The sequence below is a fragment of the Trachypithecus francoisi genome, unplaced genomic scaffold (assembly GCF_009764315.1).
Source record: "Trachypithecus francoisi isolate TF-2019V2 unplaced genomic scaffold, Tfra_2.0 Lachesis_group2, whole genome shotgun sequence".
Classification (NCBI taxonomy): domain Eukaryota; kingdom Metazoa; phylum Chordata; class Mammalia; order Primates; family Cercopithecidae; genus Trachypithecus; species Trachypithecus francoisi.
In genome coordinates, this window is record NW_022681465.1 from 138,097,364 (window position 1) to 138,115,732 (window position 18,369).

Sequence of the window (18,369 nt, forward strand, 5' to 3'; positions counted from 1 at the left end):
ACTAGAGACAACCTCTGTCTCATCCAAAGGGGGCAATTGCCACTCAGGTTCAGCCAATTGTCATGTAAAAATGATAGACTGGTGTGGCCAGATCTTACCCTTTTACTCTTTTTTTTTTTGAGACTGAGTCTCGGTCTGTCGCCCAGGCTGGGGTGCAGTGGCCGGATCTCAGCTCACTGCAAGCTCCGCCTCCCGGGTTCACGCCATTCTCCTGCCTCAGCCTCCCGAGTAGCTGGGACTACAGGCGCCGCCACCTCGCCCGGCTAGTTTTTTGTATTTTCTTTTTTTTTTTTTAGTAGAGACGGGGTTTCACCGTGTTAGCCAGGATGGTCTCGATCTCCTGACCTCGTGATCCGCCCGTCTCGGCCTCCCAAAGTGCTGGGATTACAGGCTCGAGCCACCGCGCCTGGCCACCCTTTTACTCTTTTAGAAAGAAAAGCTGAGCCAGGCACGGTGGCTCACGCCTGTAATCCCAAGACTTCAGGAGGCTAACGCAGGAGAATCACTTGAGCCCAGGAGTTGGAGGCCAACCTGGGCAACATAGCAAGACCTGGTTTCTACAAAAAAAAAAAAAAAATGGCCGAGCATGGTTGCATACGCCTGAAGTCCCAGCTGCTAGGGAAGCTGAGGTGGGAGGATCGCTTGAGGCCAGGAATCTGAGGCTGCAGTGAGCTATGATGGCACCACTGCACTCCAGCCTGGGCAACAAAGCAAGACTCTATCTCCAAAAGAGAAAGAAAGAAAGGCTGTCAATCTGGATTTTTTAAATCTTACATATTCCAATTTTAAAATGTGGCCAAAAAATTCACCTTTAAAAAAATATTGCTACTGATTCTCTAGCTATGTAAGCCAAATCTGTATTTTTTTATCTGAAGGCCACAAATTTGCACTGACCTACTACTTGCCCAAAAGACAATTTGTACAAATTAGAAAAATGCACTTATTTCCCAGGATATCTCACTGCCATTTTTCTGGAAAATCAAAATAACTATACACATCTGTGATGTACAGGATGCTCCCTGGAGTCATGCAAAGCATAAACTGCAAAACTCTAAGTGGCCCCTAAGTTTGCAGCTGCACATTTAGAATCAACCCACACTGCTCAGAGCAGAGCTGAGGCCCTGATATTTTCCATGTGTAAGAGCCATGGGTGAAGAGGGATGGGTGTGCAAAGGAGGGCAGTCAGGGTGAGGCAGGACGAGATGCCATGGCCTGTGAGGAAACAGATCACACAACCAGTAAAAGACATGACTTGGGGGAGGGGCAGTGCTGTCAGTAGTAAAGAGTTAGAACAAACAAATCCCATTTGATTCTGAAGGCAGAACCATGACCACTAAGTGGAAGCTTCAACAAGGAGAACAATTTGAGTTCAAGGTAGACCTTTCCAATAGTGGTACTGAATGAGGATGTCATATAAGACAGTGAGGCCTCTGTCACTGGTGGTATGCAAGCATGATGGTACAGATAGGACTCAAACATCAGGCAGAAGTCTGGAAATAGGGCCTCAAATTCCTTCCATGGCCGGACGCGGTGGCTCACGCCTGTAATCCCATCACTTGGGGAGGGCGAGGCAGGTGGATCACCTGAGGTCAGGAGTTTGAGACCAGCCTGGCCAATATGGTGAAACCCCATCTCTACTAAAAATACAAAAATCAGCCAGGCGTGGTGCTTGGCGCCTGTAATCCCAGCTACTCAGGAAGCTGAGGTGGAAAAATTGCTTGAACCTGGGAGGTGGAGGTTGCAGTGAGTGGAGATTGTGCCACTGCTCTCCAGCCTGGGCGACAGAGTGAGACTCCGGCTCAAAAAATAAATAAATAAAAATAAAATTCCTTCCAACCAAGAATTATATATCTTCTCCTTTGCCCCACGGTAGGGACATAAGTCCACAGCCCAAAAATCAGAGTCTGTGCTATGTTGGTTGAGGGGGCACTTGCTGGGAGGCCTGGAGCTTTCCTCAGCCTCAATCTTGGGGACCAGGCTCTGCCTCTTACTGTGTGACTTGGTCTCTTCCAGCCTCGGTGCTCTCACACACAGAATGGGGACAATACTGGCCATCAGGAGGCCTGAATGAGACTCCGTGTATGAGGCTCTGAGGCCAGAAACAGACACTGAGTGCCCAGGGAGTGGGTGGTGGGAGTCCCTGCTTCCTGCTTCCACAAACCTGGCTTGGCCGACTGCTGTTTCTGCTTCTCCTCCTCCTGCACCTTCATCTTGGCGTCATACTCGTCAGCAAGCGCCTTCCACTCTTTGCGATTGTTGGTGATCCCGTCCAACATTGGGGTGATCTCCTTGTGGAAACGGGAGAATTCCTGGAAGAGAGAGTATGTGCCTCTGGCGCAAGGGCCAGGCCCCAGGGTCAGGGCTCAAGCGGGTAGTACAGGTGGAAATGTCCAACACTGGAATGAGCTGCTTTGGGGTAGCAGGCCTCCTGCCACCTGGCTGATGCCGCGGGCCTCCTGCCACCACACTGATGCCACGGGGTCTCCCGCCACCACGCTGATGCCGCAGGGCCTCCCACCACCTGGCTGATGCCGCAGGGCCCACCACCACCACGCTGATGCTACGGGGTCTCCCGCCACCACGCTGATGCCGCGGGCCTCCCGCCACCACGCTGATGCTGCGGGGCCTCCCGCCACCACGCTGATGCTGCGGGGCCTCCCGCCACCACGCTGATGCTGCGGGGCCTCCCATCACCATGCTGATACTGCAGGACCTCCGGTTCATACCAGCCCGTGCTTCCCCTGTGGCACCCCTGTCCTTCAGGATGAAGTGAAAACCCCTAACTCCATGACCCAGTGTCCTCCTGCCCCTGACCATCTTGCATTCGCCAAGCAACCCAAATCTCTTAATTCCTAGAGTGTGTCCTCCATTCTGTGAGCCTCACACAAGCTGCTTTTTTTTTTTTTTTTTTCTTTCCAAGACAGGGCCTCACTGTTGTCCAGGCTGGAGTGCAATGACACAATCACAGCTCACTGCAGCCTCAAACTCCTGGGCTCAAGCCATCCTCCCACCCCAGCCTCCCAAGTAGCTGGAACTAGAGGCGCCTGCCACCACACACAGGTAATTTTTTATTTTTGTAGACACAGGGTCTCCCTGTGTTGCCCAGGCTGGTCTCAAACTCCTGGCCTCAAGTGATCCTCCTGCCTTGGCTTATCAAAGTGCTGGGATTACAGGCGTGAGCTACCATGCTCAACCCAAGCTGTTCACTTTGCTGGAACACTCTAACCTCCCCTTTTCTGCCTTGCGGCCTCCAATTACACATCACTTTCTCCAAGAAGCCTCTTCTGGGCCCCTAGGTAAATGGAGTCCCCCATTGGAAGCTCCCAAAGCCCTCTCTTACCACACCTTGCTTCCTTGTCATGACTCCCTTTGCTTGTCTCCCTGAAAGGCTGAGAACCTGGAGAGGGCAGGGACATTGGCTGCCTTGTTGCCTGGGGTGGCCCTGGCCTAGCACAAGGTACGGGACACAAGGATACTCAGTAATTACTCTCTGAGTGAAATGGGATGTTGAGAAGATAATTCTTTTTTTTTTTTCTTTTTTTTTTTGAGACTGAGTTTCGCTCTGTTGATCAGGCTGTAGTTCAGTGGTGCAATCTTGGCTCACTGCACCCTCTGCCTCCTGGGTTCAAGTGATTCTCCTGCCTCAGCCTCCCAAGTAGCTGGGATTACAGGCATGCGCCACCACACCCAGCTAATTTTTTTTTTTTGTATTTAGTAGAGATGGGGGTTTCACCATGTTTGTCAGGCTGGTCTTGAACTCCTGACCTCAAATGATCCACCTGCCTTGGCCTCCCAAAGTGCTGGGATTATAGGCATGAGCCACCGAGAATATGATTGTTAAGGCTCTTACAGCTCTTTGAGCACGGCACATTACAGTTTATGAAGCAATTTATCTCCTCTGGTCCTCAAATTCCTGTGAGGTAGGAAAATAAGATTCATCACTTCTACATCTTCAGGTAAGGAAATTGAGATGCAGATTGATGGAGTGGATTTGCCCAATATAAGAACAGCAAATCCAGGGCCCACTGCGAAATGCCAGCCAGAGCCAACTGTTTGGTGATGCCTGGGTTCTGGTCCAGGCTCTGCCACAAACTATGTGACCTTGGGTGGGTCACTACCAGAGCTCACCTTCAGCCATGAAATCAGGATAGTAATAATACCTACCCCACAGTGTGATTTTGATAACGTACATAAAGCACTTAGCTCAGTCTCCCTTATTTAATAATATTCCTGATGATTAAAACTCATTCCCTCAGCCGGGCACCATGGGCTCACACCTGTAATCTCAGCACTTTGGGATCCAGCACTGAGGTGGGTGGATTGCTTGAGGCCAGGAGTTTCAGACCAGCCTGGCCAATAAGGCAAAACCCTGTCTCTACTAAAAATACAAAAATTAGCCGGGTGTGGTGGCACGTGCCTGTAGTCCCAGCTGCTTGGGAGGCTGAGGCAGGAGAATTGCTTGAACCCAGGAGGTAGAGGTTGCAGTGAGGTAGAGATTGCAGTGAGTGAGACCACTGCAATCCAACCTGGGTGACAGAGCGAGACTCTGTCTCAAAAAAAAAAAAAAAAAAAAAATTAGCTGGATGTGGTGTGCACCTGTGGTCCCACCTACTCAGAAGGCTGAGGCGGGAGGATCATTTGGGCCTGGGAGGTCAAGGCTGCTATAAGCCGTGATGGTGCCACTGCACTCCAGCTTGGGTGACAGAGGGAGACCCTGTCTCAAAAAAAAAAAAAAAAAAAAGCCAGCGAAAAACACACGTCCTCAATGAAAAAAGAGAAATATTACTGATGATGGTGGCAAGCACCAGCCACTGTGCCCTGTGGGTCAGAGCACCCCAGTTATTCTGAGTTATATCTCAGATGCTCTTGTTGCCTTTTAGAAAATTTGACTTCTTCCTAGCAGAAGGGCTGCAGCTCACACAGCATAAAGAGATCTGGACTAAATCCTGCCTTATGGCTGAGTCCAGTGACACTGGCTCTGTCATTTTGCGTCTCTGACTTCTGGCTTCTCATGTGTAACATGGCCAAAATAAAAATTAAAAGTGAGAGGTGGATGGTGGCACAGATAACAGAAAGTTGGGAGCAGTGGGTTTCTCAAGAAGGAGACTAACTTTGAACAAGAGCTCAAAGAGAAAGTCCAGATTATCTTTTCACAATTACTTTTGGCCTATAATGTTTCCACCAGCTAGGGAAGTTAGAAGGACGTATGTCTGCTGTGTTTCCCCTTCCTCTCTCTGAATCTATGCTTAGTCATTTGCCCCACAGCTATGCATTAAGCAACTAGGATGTGCCCCAGGCTGGAGCCTAGAGCTGCAATCACATAAGACCCACAGAGCTGTCCTGAGAATCAAATGCCCCATTAGAGATGAGAAGCGCTTTGTAAAGTCTCACCCACTGGTCACCTGCTAGGGTTTATTATTCCCGATGTTGTCTGGAAATCCCAGGTTTATGAAATACATGTTTTTGAGTCTGAGGAAGCTAAGGGCCTACCTTGTAGACGAAGGTGCAAACAAAGTCAATGAAGCCGACTTGAAGCTTAGGGAGTTCATCTGCTTTGTTTCTGTCCATCATGGGCTGTCATGGGGGAGAAAGAGTTAACTGCACTGGACAGTAAGAGAAACCCACCCTATCTATGAAGCATTCTTACTAAAATCAAACTGTAAACTCATCATGTTTCCGGATCTGATGAGCATTTTGCAGGAGAATAGAGAAACATGTTAAAGAACACCATGAGGGTGCAACCACCAAAATCCAGAATGTGGGAAACTGCACAAAAACAAGACCCACTGTCTTCAGCAAATAAACGGCATACCAGAAAAAGGCCAGAGGGTGGGAGGGGTGGCAGGGCCTGCTACAGATTAAAAGAGACTTAAGAGACATTAAAACCAGAGGCAATATGCTCCTTGATTAGATCCTGATTTGAACAAATCAACTGAACTCTCTTTCTTAATCAAGAAAAATGAACAGAAATTGGGGATTAGATGATACTGAAGTATATGAATTTTGTGATTGTTAATGGTATTGTGGTTGTGTGTATGGTTTGTCCATATTACTCTCCTGTCTCATAGAGATATGTGCCAAAGTATTTATAGAAGAGATTATAGTGTCTGAGATTTACTTTAAAATACTGCAACCAAAAGCAAAAAAAAAAAAAAAAAAAAAAAAAATGCACTGGATGGAATAGATACAACAAGAATGGCAGACTGCTATGAATTGTTGGCTCTGGCTGATGAGCACTAGAGTTCACTGACTATTCTCATTATATTTGAAAATATTACAGAGAGAGAGAGAGAGAACGACAAAGCCCATGAGGCCCTTCACATGTTCCTTCACGACAGGACCTGCTCCTCCCAGCCTTCCACTCTCCCTCGGCTCCTGCCTAAGCCTGCCGTGGTGGCCCCTGCATCCTTAGCACACTCTCACAGGTTTAGCCTATCCAGATGTCAATGATTTGTCCCCAAAATGTCTCTCTCTTTAACCCATCCTTTGCAAACCCTGCTCTGCTTCCCAGCTTTGCCTTCAGGGACTTCAGGGAAACTTCGGCTGCTCTTCCCATCTCCCCATCTCTCCATCTCCGTGGAAAGCTGGCTGACTGTCTCAGCCAAGTTAACTTTCAATGTTGATAGGTGCACAGCTTGCTCACTCTGTGCTGTTAGATTAGGGTCAGGGGAGGTGGATGGATTTCTAGACCTGTGGAATTGAAAGGGTAATCTTCAGTGTTGGAGTCCGCTTGCCAAGCTCTGCAGTTGAGTGAGCTAAGGACACATTTCCCAGACTTTAGGAGGGCTTACTAGTTAGAGCACTCATTGCAGAGCCCCGCCCCCAGAGCTTCTGGTTGGTTAGACCTAGGGTGAGGCTTGTGAATATACATCCCTAACATGTTCTCAAGCAATGAGGTTGACAGTGGCCTGGAGACCACATTTTGAGAACCACTGCATTAGGAAAAGGTCATCTTTATGGTAAAGTCACACATCTCTCCATCATGGCAAGGTCACATCTAGGTCAGGATGGAGCACACACGCCTAACATCAGGCTGACATCCGCTGTCTACTCACAATGGGATTCTGTTGCAGTACCGTGCGCTCCAGGTCACCTTGTTCCCAGAATTCGGCAGCCACCAGCAGAGCCACCTGCAACAGACAGACCCTCACACACGCAGAGTCAAAGCCCCAGCCCAATCCCCTACCCCTGCTCCCACCCCACTTGCAATTCCAACTTAACCAAAAGGATAAACCCACTCCTGCCCTGCCACCCTCGCTTTGCTGTCATTACTGGAGAGACATAAAGTGATTCCCATGTCTTGGTAGAGGAGGATGGAACACAGGTGAGCTGGTTCTGGAGCTGGGCTGAGAGAGCCCAAGCCTCATGACCTGCTGCTCCCAGTACTGGGATGCCCCTCCTCTCGGGTCAACAGGAGTTCATACCTGGCTCTGCACCTCCCAGGGTTTGGTGATGGCTGAGAGATCACAGGCGGTCATCATCATGGCCCTGGGCACACAAGACACCCTCTATCAGTCCAGGGCCATTTAAGACTTCATGTACTGGTTAATTCCATCTCTCTCACCTTTCTCCACCCCCACTAGTAGGTGACTTTGTCTCACTGTGAGGAAAGGGCTCACACCCATTGCATCTAGGGATTGGGCTTTGAAATCAGACAGGGTTAGATCCTGCCTCTGTCAGTGATCAGAGGTTGGACACTGGGCAACTACCCCCACCTCTCTGAGCCTCCATTTCCTTGTCTGTAATGATAATCGCACTTTACTCACAAAACAGGTGTAAGATTAAATGAGATGGTGGATGGAGAAATCTAAGTATAGTGTCTGAACATGGTATGTGCATAAGGAACATGTACTGGGTTTTCTTATGTATCAAGCACTGTTCCAGGGACTGTCCAAACATCAATTTCATTTAAATCTCATCACATCTTCAGAGTCCCTTCAGTCTTGTCTACTGTAGAGAAGTGTTTCTCAACCTTTTTTCTCATCATTGTTCCCTGCCCCAACTGCCAAAGAGCCTTTTTAGATACCTTTTCAGTAATTGCCCCACCACAAGCTTTTAATACCGCAGATATACCGTCCATCTGTTTGGAGAACCACAGGCCATTGTAATAGCTAAGATTTGCTCTCCTCCCTCAAGAATTACTTTTTGCTCCATTGGAGGCAATCTGCTCCTTTTTTCTATTAGTCAGTTAGCTTTTCTGATTTAGGAGTTTTGTTTAATACTAATAGATTTCTTTCTCTTCTAGGCCATTTCCTCACCTGGCAGAAACTCTCACACACAAAATTTAAAAGGTAAAAAAAGGAAAAAGAAAAGGTATGGTGTAGAGAGAACTGTGAACAGCTGTAGCAAAGAGGCCTTACATTAAGGAGTGGAAAGGACCAGGTGCCGTGGTCACGCCAGTAATCCCAGCCCTTTGGGAGGCTGAGGTGGGCGTATCATTTGTGGTCAGGAGTTTGAGACCAGCCTGGCCAACATGGTGAAACCATCGCTATTAAAAATACAAAAATTAACTGTGCATGGTGGCGTGCACCTGTGATCTCAGTTACTTGTGAGGCTGAGGCAGGAGAATCACTTGAACTCGGGAGGCAGAGGTTGCAGTGAGCTGAGATCATGTCACTGCACCCTAGCCTGGGTGATAGATCGAGACTCAATCTTAAGAAATAAATAAATAAATAAAAGGATGGGTGTGGGTAAAGAAAGTAGGTAGAAAGGGTTCAAAGGTAAACTCTTAAGGGAGTGTCCCACTCATAGAAAGGCAAGGCAGGTATTATTACGTAGGTGGGTACAACAGAAAACAGAAAGGGAGGGGACACGGACAAAGAATTGGAGCAAGAGGAAGGAGCAAGGCGGGTGGATTTGAGAAAACATTTTAGAGCAAGTAATCCTGGTAATCCAAGGCCATATGGCATGGGCCCTAAATTCCACACCAGGGAGTGCAGACTGTATCCAGTAAGCAGTGGGGAGCAGTCGAAGGTCGAAGGCCCAATTGTGACCTCTTCAGAGCTGTGCTGCAGGAAGGCGGTTGGCAGGACTTGTAGGATGGAGAAGGAAGAAAAGAGCAGGATAGAGGGGGATGGGGTGCTGCAGTAATTCAACAGGAGGGCAGAAGAGCTGGCCTGCAGCAACGACTGGCTGTGGCAGGGTGAGACCAATGGGCAGAAGCCAGGGAGAGTGAGGAGTGAGAGAAGGCTGGGGCTCTGAACCTAACTTGCTGCTTGGATAATTTTATAATTAATCAGCTGTATGGGGCATATTTTCTATAAGCCGGTCTGTGAGGCTGTAAGAGTTACTCATGAAATATTAACAAGTTTAAATAAAATCTTTAATTATGGGCCTGGCACAGTGGCTCACACCTGTAATCCTGGCACTTTCGGAGGCTGAGGAAGGAAGATCACTTGAGGCCAGAAGTGCAAGATTAACCTGTGCAAAATAGTGAGACCCTGTCCCTATGAAAAATACACAAATTAGCCAGGCGTGGTGGCATGTGCCCGTAGTCCCAGCACTTTGGGAGGCTGAGGTGAGGGGATCACTTGAGCCCAGGAGTTTGAGGCCACAGAGAGCTATGATCATGCCACTGTACATTTTAAACTATGTAAACCCTCAAAAATTCAAATAAGTCTTTAAGTAAGCTTTCAGAAGTGCATACATTTCTTAGAGACACCTTTATGCTTTATAATAACCTCAGAATACATGCCCCATGCTTTAATAAGTGCTGTGACGTGTTACACTTACTGTCAGATAGGTTGAGCAAATACATGTTCAGCTATGCATACAAGAGTCACTGGCTCCCTGGTGGCTTCAGGAGGGCACTGGATGCTTACTTCCCTTAGCTGGAGGGATCATGTGAAAAACACTCCCAGTGGTTGCAGAAACACACCTAAGAATTGTATAGACAGAGATTTGCTGTGTGCATGGGATGAAGGAAGGACACCGAGGTGCCAGAAAAGTCCATTCGAGCCCTGTGCCCTAAAGATGAGGCTTCACATTCACTTCAGCACCTCCCCCTTACATGCACTGGGGTCCCGGCTGCTGTGCTGGGCACGGGGGATCCAGAGGGGCCTGCAGGGAGCTCACAGTCACTCAAGGAACACAGGGCCAAAAAAAACCTGTCATCACAATATGCTAAGTAGAATGGCACAAAAAGGTCCAAGGTAGAAAACAAAAAAAGAAGGAATGAAGAAAGGAAGGAAGGAAGGAAGGAAAGAGAAAGACAGAAAGACAAGAAAGAAAGAAAGAAAGAAAGAAAGAAAGAAAGAAAGAAAGAGCAGAAAGAAAGAAAAGAAAGAAAAATAAGAAAGAAAGAAAGAAAGAGAAAGAAAGAAGGAAGGAAGGAAGGAAGGAAGGAAAGAAAGAAAGAAAGAGAAAGAAAGAAAACAAAAGTAAAGGTGACTAGCTCAGCCCAGGTGTCATCTAAGAGGTGACAATGGAGCAAAGGCCTTGAGGGGGGTACATAGGAGCCCTCTGTAATGGACAGAATGTTTGTCTCTTCCCAATCTTATCTGTGGAAGCCCTAACCCCTAATATGATGCTATTAGATGACAGGGCCTTTGTGGGGTGATGAGGTTTAGATAAGTTCATAAGGGTGCAGCCCCCATCATGGGGTCATGGCCTTCATCACCATGGAAGAACACACAGGGAAAGCGGCCTCTGCAAGCCAGGAAGAGGCTGGGCTCACATGGTCTGTGCTTTCAGAGATCTTGCAGATGCGCTGGAGAATTGCACAGTTATCCCACACATGCAGGTTAACATGTAAACAAATGACTGCTCTGAAGGAAAGGACTTTCATTCTTGGAGATGATATGAGAAAGAGAAGCTAACCAAGGTCTGGGAGGTCAGGGAGGACTTCCCTGAGAGAGCGCCCCTCGAGCTGATCACTGTAGGATGTGTAACCATTTACTTGCTAAAGAAGGGAGTGGGAGAAACACATTCCAGGCAGAAGGATATCTGGCGTGCAGGCCCTGGTAGAAGGAAGCCTGGCACAAAGAGCTTAAAGGTAGGGGGAGCTCAGGGAGCAGGTGGGAGACCTGGTAAGAGAAGTTCCACAGAGCAGCAGGGGCAGCCCACGCAGAGCCCAGGCACCGTGGCGAGGGGATGGTCTTCATGCTATGAGCAACAGGAAAAGCCACGGGAGTTAGAACAGAAGGGTGACGTGGTCACATTTGCATTTCACAGAAATCACTATGGCTTCAGTGTAGGAGGGACAGGAGCATACACAGGGAACCCAGTTAGGAAGCCACTGCAGGATCTGGGCAAGAGATGGAGATGGCAATAAAGAGAAGTGTCCAGACAGATATGGCACTTAGGAAGTCAACTCAGCAGCATTTGGGGACAGATTAGACATGCAAAGTGAGGAAGAGAGATGTGTCAGGATGGAATAGAATAAAGGGTAACATGGTTATAATGCAGAAGGAAGCATGAGTACGCCACAAAAATATTGTGTGCTCAGAAATGTGAACCTTATGCTCTCAGTAGACGAATTGTCAAGAGGAGGGGATGGAGTTCAATAGGACAACAGTGCAAAATTCCATGCAGGGCTTTGGAATCAGACAGAGCTGAATTAGACCTTCCATCTTCTCCTCACTTGCTGTGTCCAGGGCAAGCAACTTCATGTCTTTGAGTCCCGGTCTGTTCATTTGTAAAATGAGATATTCATATTAAGTTGGATCCTATGAAATTCTGATTTTGTTAGTCCAAATCAGTTAAAATTCAGCGGTTTCCTATGGGTCAATGTAATATATCCTTTCTAAGACTTACTGTGATGATCACATAAGATGCTTTTGTAAATGCACCCAGTGTCCTCATCTTCATTATCAGCACCTGCATTCATCTCATTCCCGCTCTGGGTCACCCTCGTGTGTAGAGCTCTTAAAAGCAAGGTGAGCTCTTATCCACCTGGACCATCCCCAAGGCAAATGTTTCTTTCTGAAACATTTGGCTCCTTGGCTGTGAGTTTCAGTGGCTGTTCTTCCTGACTCCTGGCCAACTTTCAGGAAAAGCATTCCAGCCTTCCTCCTAGCCAGCCCTTTCAGGACACTTACTCAGACCCTCCCTGGAATTACATCTCTCTGGAGGGTACGGCAAGAGATCCTGCCGAGGAAAGTCTTGGAGGAGCCTAAGAAAGTGGTAGGTGTGCAGGAAAGGGCTGGTGTGGCTGAGTCCAAGGCCTTGTCGCTCCACAAATGCCCGCGTGACACCAGCTAAGTCGCGTTGTCTTTCTGGGCCTCACTTTCCTCATTTGTAAACACTAGACCAGGAATTGGCAAACTCTTTCTGTAAAGAGCCAGACAGTAAATATTTGAGGTTTTACAGCCCACATAGTCCCTGCTGCAAAGACTGAGCTCTACCACTGCGATGTGAGAGCAGCCGTAGATAATAGCATGGATAAGCAGAGTCAGCTCGTCCATTCAGCAGAGCACCGAGGGCCCGTGATATTCTCCAGGGCCCATGAAAATATTTCAATTTCTTTCAAGATCAGCAGGAAAAAAAGGACACAATAGGAATGAATATGTAAGAATGAATTCAGCCTGGATTATATTTTTCTTCATACCAACACAATCATTAAATATACTTTGTATTTACTTATTTACTTTTATGGAGGAAGGAGGCACAAAGACAAAAGTGCCTAGGACTCATGAAAGTCAGAATGTGGCCATCTGTAAAAGAATACAGTTTTATTTACAGAGACTGGAATTTGAATGTCTTAAGATTTTCATTTGTCATGAGATACTCTTTTTTTTTTTTTTTTCTTTTTTGAGACAAGAGTCTCACTCTGTTCCCCAGGCTGGAGTGCAGTGGCACGATTTAGGCTCACTACAACCTCTACCTCTGGAGTTCAAACGATTCTCCTGCCTCAGCCTCCTGAGTAGCTGAGATTACAAGTGTGCATCACCACGCCCAGCTAATTTTAGTATTTTCATTAGAGACAGGGTTTCATCATATTGACTAGGTTGGTCTCAAACTCCTGGCCTCAAGTGATCCGCCCGCCTGGGCCTCCCAAAGTGCTGAGATTACAGATGTGAGTCACCACGCCTGACCATGAAATATTATTCTGTTGATTTTCCCCCCAACCATTTATAAATATAATAGCCATTCTTAGCTCACAAGCCGTGCACAAACACCACAATACTAGAGGATCTGTGAGCCTTTCCAACTCATGGTTTGGTCAGACTGTCAGAAGCAAAATCTGGAGTTAAGTGGAAATGTCAAGAGTTTGATGAAGAAAAGGAAGTCACACCCTCGCTCTACAGTTTCTATAACATCTTGGCCCTAGAGTAAAATTACTGAAGTAGTCCTAGCTACTCAGGAGGCTGAGGCAGGAGGATCGCTCGAGCCTGGGAGTTTGAGGCTACGGTGAACTATGATCGTGCCACTGCACTCCAGTCTGAGAAACAGAGAAAGACCCTGTCTCAAAAAAAAAAAAAAAAAAGTCAAAGTCAATTGGTGTGGGCCTCCAACCACAGGAAGCCCATGGACATAAGCACGCCAAGATAATCAAAACACAGGAAGGGAGTATTAGGTTTTTCCTCACAACAACCAATCCTGACACCAATTGAGTGTCTTACAATTCATTTCAACTCTGATACTAAATTCCTATAGTTAGCATCAGACCCGACAGGTTTAAGGGTTCAGCCCCACAAGACTGCCTCACTTCAGAGGCTGGCCACAAGTATGGGGTCCCCAAGTTACCTACCCTTCTGTCTGACTTGGCAACAAAGTTGAAATGTGTCCCTGCATTGAGGTTCAGTGATTTGCTAGATGAGCTCACAAATCTCAGGGAAACACTTTACTTACATTTTCTGGTTTATTGTAAAGGATGCATCTCAGAAACAGCCAAATGAATGTGATGGATAGAGGAAGTTATGGCAGGGGGAATGCATGCCAGCCTCCCACCACCTTGAAGTATTTACCAAACCAGAAACTCTCTAAACACTGCTGTTTAGAGGTTTTTATGGCGTTTTGGTTTTTTTTTTTTTTTTTGGTTGTGTGTTTGTGTGTGTATGTGTGTGTGTGTGTGTTTTATCACAGAAGTATGATTGATTAAGTCATTATCCACTGGCAATTAATTTCCAGCCTCTTCCCTTCCTGGAGGTTGGGGATGGGGCTGAAAGTTCCAAGCTTTAAAGGAAGGCTTGATCTTTCTGGTGACCAGCCCCCAGCCTGAAGCTGTCTAGGGTCCTGCCAAGAGTCATCCCATCAGAACAAAAGACACTCCTATCACTCAGGAAATTCCAAGGGTTTTAGGATCTCTGTCAGGAACCAGGAACAAAGGCCAAATATATATGTCTTCTTATACCACAGGAAGCACTGAACACCACTACCTGCTGCACTACATTCCACATACTCCAGCTCAGCCCCCATCATGGTCCACAAAGCAGGCACTGCCATGATCCTCCTTAAGCAGATGAGGAAACTGAGGTGAGGGAGTAAGTCACCTGCTCAAGGCCACACCACCAATAAGGGAAAGAGCTGAGACTTGAACCCAAGCTGTCTGATACCAAAGCCCCAAGTGTGCAATAGCTACATGCTACTCAGGTGTGAAGAAGTTCTAATTATACACCTAAGCAATGGGCCCCGAGATGGCTTTATAGCAAACAGCCTGGGCCAATTTTTGCGCAGGGGATATTTGGCAATGTCTGGAGACATTTTTGATTGTCACACCTGGGGAGGGGTGGGGGTGCTCCTGGTGCCTAGTCCTGTGCATCCCACAAGGTGCAGGATAGCTCCAGAACAGGGTTGCCAGCCCCAAATGTCAACAGGGCTAAGATTGAGAAATGCTGCATTACAGGTCTCCCAACATTTTTCGTTAAATCCCTACCTAAAGAATTTTGAAAAGTGCTACCTTCTTACACATTTTTAAGTTGACATCTTAAGCTATTACATCATAAGTTTGATATTTTCAAAGGATCTAATTTATAGTACATTACACATACTGACTTTTTTTTTTTTTTTTTTTTGAGACAGGATCTCACTCTGTTGCCTAGGCTGGAGTACAGTGGCACCGTCAGGGCTCACTGCAGCCTCAACCTCTCGGGCTCCAGCAATCCTTCCATCTCAGGGTCCCAAGTAGTTGGGACCGCAGGTGCGTGCCATCATACTCAAGGAAATTTTTATTTTTTATAGAGACAAGGTCTCGCTATGTTGCTGAGGTTGGCCTCAAACCCCTGAGCTCAAGCCATCCTCCCGCCTCAGTTTTGCAAAGTGCTGGGATTACACATGTGGCCACTGTGCCCGGCCATACTGACTTTTTAAAATAAATTTGTTATGTCATTCTTTACCTATGATAAAAGCACATAAGCAAGCTTTTCTTTAAGAGTCTAGAGTTTTACATCTTTCCTTGTCTCTGTAAACCTCTATTTCCACTTGACTTCCCCACAGAATGTTATCCTAATATTGTGGGTATATGTGTACATGTATATGCATATGTGTTTCTGTATATATATGTGTGTGTGTATACTACATATATGCTTGAAAAGTCTTTCATTGATCAATTTTCATAATTACCTACAACAAATTATATCGATTTATTTAAATTATATAATTAAAATTTTTTCTTTGACAATAAGCCTCTAAGTGTTGAAAAATTTTCTTTTGGATTAAGTTACTAGTACACAATTAAATAACAAAATATACTACTATTTTTACAAATAATGATTAAACACTCAAAGTATCTTTTTTTTGAATTCATCTATTAACAAGATAGGATGGGATTTTTTAAAAAGTATTGGTTAATGAATGAATATTTCTTGTTACTAGACTGAAGTAGGATTCAGCATCTATTTTTTTTGCCCATTTTTCCTCTTTTTTTTTTTTAACCAGAGTCTCTCTCTGTTGCCCAGGCTGGAGGGCAGTGCAGTGGCATGATCATAGCTAGCTGTAGTCTGAAACTCCTGGGCTCAAGTGATCCTCCCACTTCAGCCTCCCAAGTAGCATGCACCATCATACCTGGATAATTTAAATTTTCCAAGACAGAGTCTTACTCTGTCGCCCAGGCTGGAGTGTGGTGGTTCCGTATCGGCTCACTGCAACTTCCGCCTCCCAGGTTCAAGTGATTCTCGTGCCTCAGCTTCCAGAGTAGCTGGGATTACAGGTGCAAGTCACCATGCCCAGCTAATTGTTTTTTTGTATTTTAATAGAGATGGGGTTTCACCATGTTCCCCAGGCTGGTCTTGAACTTCTGAGCTCAGGCAATCTGCCCGTCTCAGCCTCCCCAACATGCCCGTTCCTATTTTTAAATTTAAATAAGCATGTTATAATACATCCAACTTATCTTTTATTTTTAATTCTAAGAAAGGTAAAGGTACATGGAGGGTATGTAGGTAGACTAGACAGATAGATAGATGATAATAGATGACAGATGATAGATAGATAGATAGATAGATAGACAGACAGATGATAGATAGATAGATAAATAGATAGATGATAGATAGATAGATCATATGATTCTGTTGAGAGACTATGACCAAATAAAAAAGAAAGAAAGAAAACTATAAAGACAGAACATAGAAAGAAGACAGTGGTGTGGATTAAATCAGTTGCTGCCATCTTCAGTACTTATTGCTGATGTGCCTTTGCCCCTAGTGTCATGGTCCCTGAACAGTGATACATTCTCTGAAAGAAGTAAGATATTTCAATGAAAAATCCCTCACTGCTGCTCCCCTGTACAATCCCACCCACTGGCTGGGAATAGGGGTGGGGTTCGGGGAGTGCCTGGCAATTAAAGTTGTAAAAACTCTTGAACAAATAGTCTGGGTCCAGTGGTTCATGCCTGTAATTCCAGCACTTTGGGAGGCCGAGGTGTAAGAATGGCTTGAACCCAGAAGTTTAAGATCAGCCTGGGCAACAAAGTGGGACCTTTATTCATCTCTACAAAAATGTAAAAAGAGTCTCGCTCTGTCACCCAGGCTGGAGTGCAGTGGTGCGATCTTAGCTCACTGCAACATCTGCCTCCTGGGTTCAAGCAATTCTCCTGCCTCAGCCCCCCAAGTAGCTGGGATTACAGGCACACACCACGATGCCTGGCTAATTTTTATATTTTTAGTAGAAATGGAGACTTGCCATGTTGACCAGGCTGGTCTCGAACTCCTGACCTCAAGTGATCCACCTGCCTTGGCCTCCCAAAGGGCTGGCATTACAGGCATGGCCACCCGGCCCGGCCCCTTCCTTAGATTTATAATGCCTTAATTATAAGAGGCTGTGACAACACCAGTATGGGGGATTCTTGAACAACTTGGGTTTGAACTACTCAGGTCCACTTACACATGAATTTTTTTCAGCTGAACATGGATTGAAGGATGCAAAACCCAGGTATGGGGGCGACTCTTCACATCCAAGGGGTTTTCAGAGCTACTGCAGGACTTGAGTTTGTACCAATTGTGGCATACTAGGGGGTCCTGGAGCCGATCCCCTGAGTATACCCAGGGATGACTATATTTCAAATAGTCCCTCTGTTTGGCTGCCCAGAGGTTTTTGTCTCTAGGACAACACACTGCAGGAAGATTCAAGAAAGAATGGAGTTTGCCTTTATTTTTTAAGGTGGGGAAGAATGAGAGAATGCTGTGCCTACTGGTCTGCTTCTTTCTCAGGAAGATTAATATTACAAAAGCAAACACTGATTCCCTTAAGGCTATCCATGCTGATCTACATGTTGGAAGGACATGAGTTCCCAGAGGGGTATGTACGTCATCAGCTGAAGATACCTACATAAGGTCACCTTGACTTTGACAATGATTGAGATCCTGCTCCTGGCTTTTTTTTTCTTTTAAAATTAAACATAATACCTTTCACTTGATGTCATTTCTTTGTAAATCTGTAAGACATTCCATTGTATGAAAGTGTTATCGTTTATTTAACCTGGCTCCCCATTGCTAGGTATTTCGAGTGTTTTCAATCTTGTTTGTGTTACAAACAATTCTGCAAGAAATAACTCTGTACATACGCTTTGTGCACATGTGGGAGAATATCTGGAGGGGAAATCCTGGAAGTGGGATTGCTGGGTCAAAGGGCACGAGCGCTTACAGCTTTGATAGGTGTTACCAAATCGCCCTCCGAAAAGACTGAGCCTCTTTGCACTCTCACATGCGGAACAAGGTGGCCCTTTCCCTCACTCTGCCCAACACGGAATGGTAGCAAACGTTTTCATCTTTGACAATAGGAGTTAACAATTATATCTCATTGTAGTTTTATAATCACCGTCTTTTCATAGGTTTATATCCCACTGTAACTTTTCTGGGAACTGTCAGTTTGTGCCTTTTGCCCATTTGCTATTGGATTAGTCTTTTCCTAGAATCGTATTAACACCTTATTTACTGAGGAAATTAGCTCTTTTTCTCTTAGAAGTGATGCAAATATTTCCCCCCAGCTTATCACTTA

The 18,369-nt window shown here is 46.1% G+C and overlaps 1 protein-coding gene across 2 annotated transcripts in view; it reads right to left on the reverse strand.

Moving 5' to 3' along the window:
- Window positions 1–18,369, reverse strand: part of PDE6A (phosphodiesterase 6A) — an 85,819-nt gene that overhangs the window by 2,406 nt on the left and 65,044 nt on the right. For both annotated transcript variants that reach the window (XM_033180551.1, XM_033180553.1), the window contains 4 exons: window positions 7,425–7,488; window positions 7,056–7,130; window positions 5,491–5,574; window positions 2,162–2,309 (listed from right to left, as the gene is read on the reverse strand). In XM_033180551.1, the coding sequence (XP_033036442.1) occupies window positions 2,162–2,309; window positions 5,491–5,574; window positions 7,056–7,130; window positions 7,425–7,488 (371 nt within the window). The remainder of the gene's footprint in view (window positions 1–2,161; window positions 2,310–5,490; window positions 5,575–7,055; window positions 7,131–7,424; window positions 7,489–18,369) is intronic.